Source organism: Salmo trutta, chromosome 22 (genome assembly GCF_901001165.1).
Source record: "Salmo trutta chromosome 22, fSalTru1.1, whole genome shotgun sequence".
Lineage (NCBI taxonomy): Eukaryota > Metazoa > Chordata > Actinopteri > Salmoniformes > Salmonidae > Salmo > Salmo trutta.
Genome location: NC_042978.1, coordinates 26,833,639 through 26,841,619, shown reverse-complemented (window position 1 = coordinate 26,841,619; position 7,981 = coordinate 26,833,639). Strand labels below are relative to the sequence as shown.

The 7,981-nt window shown below is 43.6% G+C and overlaps 1 protein-coding gene across 7 annotated transcripts in view; it reads right to left on the bottom strand.

The window, feature by feature from the left end:
- Positions 1 to 2,960: 2,960 nt before the first annotated feature.
- LOC115158478 (disabled homolog 1) overlaps positions 2,961 to 7,981 on the bottom strand; it is a 268,501-nt gene continuing 263,480 nt past the window's right edge. For 4 of the 7 annotated variants that reach the window (XM_029707465.1, XM_029707464.1, XM_029707468.1 and 1 more), the window contains 2 exons: positions 7,258 to 7,359; positions 2,961 to 5,035 (listed from right to left, as the gene is read on the bottom strand). In XM_029707465.1, coding sequence (XP_029563325.1) covers positions 7,279 to 7,359 — 81 coding nt within the window. In that variant the 3' untranslated portion in view covers positions 2,961 to 5,035; positions 7,258 to 7,278. Of the gene's footprint in view, positions 5,036 to 6,744; positions 7,116 to 7,257; positions 7,360 to 7,981 lie in introns of those variants that run through there. The other 3 variants (XR_003868675.1, XM_029707466.1, XM_029707467.1) reach the window with 3 other exon arrangements.

Genomic DNA, 7,981 nt, shown 5'->3' with positions numbered 1-7,981 from the left:
ATGGTATTCTTTCACTCTAATAGCTACTGTAAATTGGACAGTGCAGTTAGATTAACAAGAATTTAAGCTTTCTGCCCGTATCGGATATGTCTATGTCCTGGGATGTTTTTGTTTCTTACAACCTCATGCTAATCACATTAGCCTACGTTAGCTCAATGGTCCTGCAGACGGAACACCAACCTTGAATAAGTTAAATAATTTTCCACACACAGTCTGTGCCTGTATTTAGTTTTCATGCTAGTGAGGCCGAGAATCCACTCTCACATAGGTACGTGGTTGCAAAGGGCATCAGTGTCTTAACAGCGCAATTTGCCAAGGGAAGAAACTCTGAGTGCAACCCTATCCAGAAATCTGGCAGTGGCTTCTGATTAAATTAAATTTTCACAGAACATTTGACATTGTCCGTAAGCTCGAGTTCATTTGCACACAAAAATCATACAATCATGGAAAGACCTGTGTGTTGTCCTTGTTAATGCAGACAGAGAAGAGCTCCAACTTCTTAATCATAGCCTCAAGTTTGTCCCGGACATTAAATATAGTTGCTGAGAGTCCCTGTAATCCTAGATTCAGATCATTCAGGCGAGAAAAAACATCACCCAGATAGGCCAGTCATGTGAGAAACTCTTCATCATGCAAGCGGTCAGACAAGTGAAAATGATGGTTAGTATAGAAAACTTTAAGTTCATCTCTCAATTAAAAAAAAACGTGTCAATACTTTGCCCCTTGATAACCAGTGCACTTCTGTATGTTGTAAAAGCGTTACATGGTCGCTGCCCATATCATTGCTTAATGCAGAAAATACACAAGAGTTCAGGGGCCTTGCTTTAACAAAGTTAACCATTGTCACTGTAGCGTCCAAAACATATTTCAAGCTGTCAGGCATTCCCTTGGCAGCAAGAGCCACTCGGTGGATGCTGCAGTGTACCCAAGAGCCACTCGGTGGATGCTGCAGTGTACCCAAGTGGTGTCGGGAGAAACTGCATGCGCGTTACCACTCCACTATGTCTCCCTGTCATGGCTTTTACGCCATCAGTACAGATACCAACACATCTTAACCACCAAAGTCCATTTGATGTCACAAAGCTGTCCAGTACTTTAAAAATATCCTCTCATGTTGTCCTGGTTTCCAGTGGTTTGCAGAAGAGGATGTCTTCTTTAGTTGACCCCCCATAAACATAACGAACATATACCAGGAGCTGTGCCAGTCCCGCCACATCTGTTGACTCAGTCAGCTGTAACGCATAGAATTCACTGGCTTGTATGCGAAGCAGTAATTCTTTCAAAACATCTCCTGCCATGTCACTAAGTCATTAAGTCCTCCACAACAGTATGGCGCTTGCCTGTCATAGTAGCTCACCATATAAGACGCTTCTAGCCCCTTCTTATTAATGGTCTCTGTTGCTTTTATACATGTCTGACTAGTCGAAAATCGTCTTAATTCTCGCTCAAAAATCTCCTGTGGCTTATTTTTCAAATTGTCATGTTTCGTTTCTAAATGTCTGTGCAAGAGTGAAGGTTTCCCGCTAGAGAGTAACGGTTAATGTGATTGGATGTTAATTATTTGACTAGGCTACCTGTATTTGACATTGTGTTGTTATTTCACTGAACACTAGATGATTTAATTTTCTTTTGGACAGGGAAACGAGGCTACTCAGGTGAGAAAAAAAACCTCACCCAAATGTATAGTCCCGTTGGAAAATATAAATGGACTGTTTGTAAATGTGAAGAAAATGTAAAAAAAAAAATGTAAATCACATTTTATTTTGCGTACCCCCAATGGCGTTGCACGTACTCCTGGGTGTACGCCTACCCCAGTTTGGGACTACCTGTACTAGACAAACAGAGACAGAGAAAAGGGACACCGCTTGGGGAGTCTGTCAGCATTCCAAAGTAGAGAACAGAGGTATTTAAACTGAATTCCAAAGACGCAGCGATTTAAGAGATGGAAACATAAAGATTTAAATGGACATGTAAAAACGTAATAATACATGCTATGTTTCCATAATGATATGGCTATTTAGAGAAACATATGTATGTCATACTGTAGGATATTATTCATACAATTGGTCTACTAAATCATCATTAAAGCCATCCTTTCTTGACAGATGTGTGTCAGTGTGTCAGGCAGGTGAGAGAAGGGGCACACACACACACACACACACACACACACACACACACACACACACACACACACACACACACACACACACACACACACACACACACTGATCACCCAGACCCAGCTGGCATTGGGATGTGTTTAATAGTAACAGTAATACATGGTGGAGACGTAAATCAACAGAAAATAAATAAGTATTCTAAAAATCCACTGTAGAATGCTATCGTATTCATCAAGATAAAAATAATGTGTCAATTTACATTAAGAAAACGTTATCTGCGGTAAGCATAAAATATGTCTAGAAATATTATGTAATCAAACAGCATGTTTCCCTTTTACTCCACTTCCTAATGTTCTTCTTCTTCGTCTTTTTCTATTGTCCAAAGAGTTATTCAAGGTGTCAGTCCAGATGAGTCTAATTACACATAGACTTTGGCCATAAAATAGGGAGTCATTGGCATCAGAGTTGATGTAGTACTAGCAGTAGCACAGACAGACAGGTTAGGGGTCGATGACAGCCAGCTGTGAGTGTCTGGTGTGGTTGTGATGATGGGTAAGGGTCCTATCACTCAGATTGAGGGATGATATGAAGCATGGAGGTGGTGATAGTATGACTGTAAGAGGTTACAGAGTACATCAGTGGGAACGTGTTATTGGCACATAGATATTGATAAACATGGATGTTGATAAACATGGATTTTGATCAACAGATATTGATAAACATGGATTTTGATCAACAGATATTGATAAACATGGATTTTGATCAACAGATATTGATAAACATGGATATTGATGAACATGGATGTTGATAAACATAGATGTTGATAAACATGGCTGTTGATAAGCATGGCTGTTGATAAACATGGCTGTTGATAAGCATGGCTATTGATAATAAAGGGCTGCAGTATAGACAAGGGCTGTGTTAGGGAAAGACACGTATAGGATCATAGACAGAACAACAGAGGTTGAGAGAGCAACAGAAACCTAGACATACACACATGTTGGTATTGCTTGATACCTTCTGGTTGCATAACTGAAGCCTGCCTATTTTATGGCACAGAAGTCTGTGGACAGAATGATCATTGTTATTATAATTTACAAAATTAGTTTGGCAAATCGACAATCAGGTCTCTTAAAGCCTTGTGACTGTATAACTCCAGGAGAGCTGATTCCAGCGGCTTGATTGACTTATAAAATAAACATTTCCGTTTGTCTGTTTTAATCCATATTGTACAAAAGCTATTATAGAGAATGAGCAATTCATTCACAGAATCAGTTAGTTTGGCAACATACATCCGAAGTCCGGCACTATCCGATAGTTTGGCAATGTTCGTTCATGCCAGGCGATGCCTGTTAGGTTGGCAACATCCATGCCTCAGTGTCCATTCACTTTGAAGCCTTCCCATTCCCTCTGAGAAGAGACATTTGGAAACACACTGTGTGTGAGAGCAGCTCCCAGAGTCTGTTTCTGCATAGTGATCCAGCAGACACTCACATAAAGGCGAAACACCCAAATAGCCAATCAGATGTCGAGATCCCAATAAACCGGCCAATCAGAAATAAGGATCTCAGCATACCAGTCCATACCAGGATCCACTTGCTACAGACACTAATTCTGTCCATGTCTGATACCGCTGTGTGTGTGTTGGGAAAGGAGACAACGCTTGGCCTAGTCACCCTTTGGCAGCATAGTCTCTAGCAATGTTTGATGGAGAGAAAGAGAGAGAGAATGAAAGGCGAGTAGAGGGAGGAGATGGCGCATTCCATCCTTTGTAAGAGGGGATGCCAGGCTGCTGCTTGAGATGAGTCACACACACACACACACACACACACACACACACACACACACACACACACACACACACACACACACACACACACACACACACACACACACACACACACACACACACACACACACAAGCCCAGGTCCCCTGACCTATAGTTCTATTGCCCCCAGGCTCTCACCTAAAGGAATTAGGCTTCTATGGGTTTCTATTGGCAGTTTTGGTGCCAGAGTGGGTTGTGCACCCCACCTTGAAAATAATGATACGGTCACTTAGTTTGTTTTATCTCATGTTGAATTAGACTGTAAACTTGCAGCAACAGGAAATGTGAATTATTATTTGGATTATAATTAATGACATTTTTGTAGAGGTTGATACATTTTTCGTGAGGGAAAATCAAGTCAAAATTCAAAGTGGAAATCACAAACTTCAGAAGCCTTTTTAAACCTCAAAAACACTACAAGTTTAAAATGCCCTGCATTGCAGGAAAGTTATCCTGCAACAGGGTGATCCGACATCTGTAGAGTGGGCTCAATGATAACCTGTAATTTGAAATTCTATTAATATCCTTTAGTCTTTTTCAGGTATGAGGTACCTGTTTTCAACCTCTCTCCCCCCACCCCTCCTTTCTTTGTCTGATAGGAAGAAGACTCTCTGGACTTCAAGTCCTTCAGGGCAAAGTTCCAGGATCAGGAAGTTCTGCTGCTGAAGCAGCCCGGGACCAAACCTGCTCTCCCTGAGAAACCTAAAGTCCTGACTCCTCCTCGCAGCCCTACAAACTGCCTTCCTTCCCTCAGCTCCACATCACACACACCCTCCAACTCACACTCCCTACCGCGCGGTGCTCGACCCTCCCTCCTCTCCTCCCTCCAGGTGGCATCGCATCCAGAGTCATTGTCAAGGAGGAGGAGGAGAAGGTGAAGGGCAAAGACAAGGATGAGGGGAAGGTGAAATTACTAGGTAAAAAGAAGGCAGAGGCGAAGGCTGATAAAGAGAACGTGCGTGCACACACACATGGGGTTGGCTTGTCAGCATTGGTAGGTCAGTCCAGTGTTCAGTCTCTTTATTTCCTCCCTTTGTTGATCTGGGCATAGAGAGGATCCTTCCCCTGCAGACAGAGATCCTTCCCCTAGGCAGACAGAGAGGAGACACAGTTAGCATGTTAGTATTAGCATGACCCACTGGGACTGAACACAGGTCAGACTCACAGACCCGTTCTCCAGCTGCAACACATGCAGTTCCTGTTGTAAACACCAGATGGCAGTAGCACCCTGCTGTAGACAGAGAGACCAGTCATTGTGCAGAGGCTGAGGGTATTGTTGCATAGTGAGTGTGTAGCCCAATCCCAAATGGACCCCTAAACCCTACACCCTATGCAGTTGTGAAGAGCTTAGAGGATTTTATTGGTCTAAGCAATATGTTGAAACTTCCACCTAGACTATTAGAGGGCAAGTTGAAGCAACTACACCTGTCAAATCCTCTCCACAAGTGCGTAGGGCGTAGAGTTTAGGGGTCCATTTGGGATTGGACCCTCTTTTGTGTGTGTTCTCTCTCTCTCTCTCCCACCCACCTCAGCCTGTCAGATCCTAACTTTGAACAACGGATCTATCACTGTCGGAGTGTGTGTGTGCACGTGCATGTGTGTGTCTGACACACTGCTGTCTGCCTTCCTCCTACAGCAGCGTGTGAGTATGTGTGGAAACATATCACAGCAGGTTTGATGGGGATGTCCACAGACTACAACAGTCAGAAGAGGCCTGTGTTATTATCATACACATTATTACACTGCAGTCAGCCTGTCAGCAGGGAGTTACATAGGTTCACTCTGACACGTGATTGGCTGATTGGTCCAGCACTTCCATATCTGACTCCTAAGTGGAATTACCATATTTGAGAATTCTATTGTATGCAGATGGGACCTTTGAGTGTGTGAGTCAAATACATGTACATTTGTGTGTATGTCAGTATGTGGCCGAGTGATTAGACCACAAACATAGCTCTGGCCTCTCTCCTCCTACTCCCCCCCTCTGGCTCCTCAGTGATTGGGTTTAGGGTTCTTCCTAGATATAAACTAATGCTAATTCATATCACCTAGTTATTAGTGGTGGCTGCCCAGTATTACTGATAAAAACACTGTCATTACATAGTTCCCTGTGTGTGGGCCTGACTGACACCACCTATCATTACACCCACACTATAAGAAGTGTGTGTGTGTGTGTGTGTGTGTGTGTGTGTGTGTGTGTGTGTGTGCGCGTGTGTGCGTGTGTGTGTGATAAAGGGAAGCCACTGCCATAGGAGGAAAGTCTCTATAATACAACACTGACTATCTCCAACCCTGAACTGCAGTCCAGGACATATACATTTGACATCATATTACATTTGACATCACATAACATCATGTACAGTACAGTATATACACTGAGTGTACAAAACATTTAGGACACCTTCCTAATATTGAGTTCCACCCCCCCTTTGCGCTCATAACAGCCTCAATTCGTTGGTGCATGGACTCCACAAGGTGTCGAAAGAGTTCCACAGGGATGCTGGGTGGTGGACCATTCTTGATACACGCAGGACACTGTTGAGTGTGAAAAACCCAGCAGCATTGCAGTTCTTGGCACAAACCGGTGCGCCTGGCACCTACTACCATACCCATTCAAAGGCACTTAAATATTTTGTCTTGCCATTCACCTTCTGAATGGCACACATACACAATCCATGTCTCAATTGTCTCAAGGCTTAAAAATCCTTCTTTAACCTGTCTCCTCCCCTTCATCTACACTGATTGAAGTGGATTTAACAAGTGACATCAATAAGGGATCATAGCTTTCACCTGGATTCACCTGGTCAGTCTGTGTCATGGAAAGAGCAGGTGTCCTTAATGTTTTTTACACTCAGTGTACATTGAACATCAAGATGTAGAAAATGCATCCGAGACAAACAGAATTACATAATGACAGCGTGCCCATGCATGGTGAGTTTTAAACACACACACATCCTTTATTGAGATACTCACACACCTCTGGTGGCTATAGGGAGAGAGAACACAGACACAACAAGACGCAACACACACAACAAGCACACACACAGAAGCACACACATGCGCAGTTGCATAATCACACAAGCCAACCACAGGCAGTCAGACACACCATGCTATCATCAGAGGATGCAGCAGACACGATAAGTGAGGGGACAAGAAAAAGGGAAGGCTGGAGAGAAAGAGAGAGACAGAGAATAGAGAGGGTGAACAGAAGATCAGTAAAGGTAAGGTGTGTGTGGAGAAGGCAGGCTTACAGAAAGCAAAGGAAGGAGGGAGGAGAAGGAGGAGAGGAAGGTTGGATAGATACCTACCCAGCACCCAGCCAGCGTCATCTAGCTGTTGGCAGGTGGACTGGTTTGGGCTGGATTAGAAACTGCTGTCTCACTGGGACAAGGAGACCCAGACCGACACGCCTGGAGAGGAGAGGAGAGCAGAGGAGAGGAGAGGAGGAGAAGAGAAGGAAGGGGAAGGAGAAGAGAAGGAAGGAGAAGAGAAGGAAGGAGAGGAGAAGAGAAGGAAGGAGGGAAGGAAGGAGAAGAGAAAGAAGGAGAAGAGAAAGAAGGAGAAGAGAAGGAAGGAGAAGAGAAGGAAGGAGAAGAGAAAGAAGGAGAAGAGAAGGAAGGAGAAGAGAAAGAAGGAGAAGAGAAAGAAGGAGAAGAGAAGGAAGGAGTAGAGAAAGAAGGAGAAGAGAAGGAAGGAGAAGAGAAAGAAGGAGAAGAGAAAGAAGGAGAAGAGAAGGAAGGAGAAGAGAAAGAAGGAGAAGAGAAAGAAGGAGAAGAGAAGGAAGGAGAAGAGAAGGAAGGAGAAGAGAAAGAAGGAGAAGAGAAGGGCGGAGAAGAGAAGGAGTAGAGAAGAGAAGGAAGAAAGAAGAGCAGGAAAGTAAGGGAATATAGAGAAATAGTTGTAGTTGAAAGCAGGATATAAAAAGAGGAGATTATAGGCAGTGACAGAGCAGCAATGTACTAAAGGAGAGAAAGGACACACGCACACACTGAGGACTTCTAAAAACTTTTTTAGAGTGCACTCTATTGATCC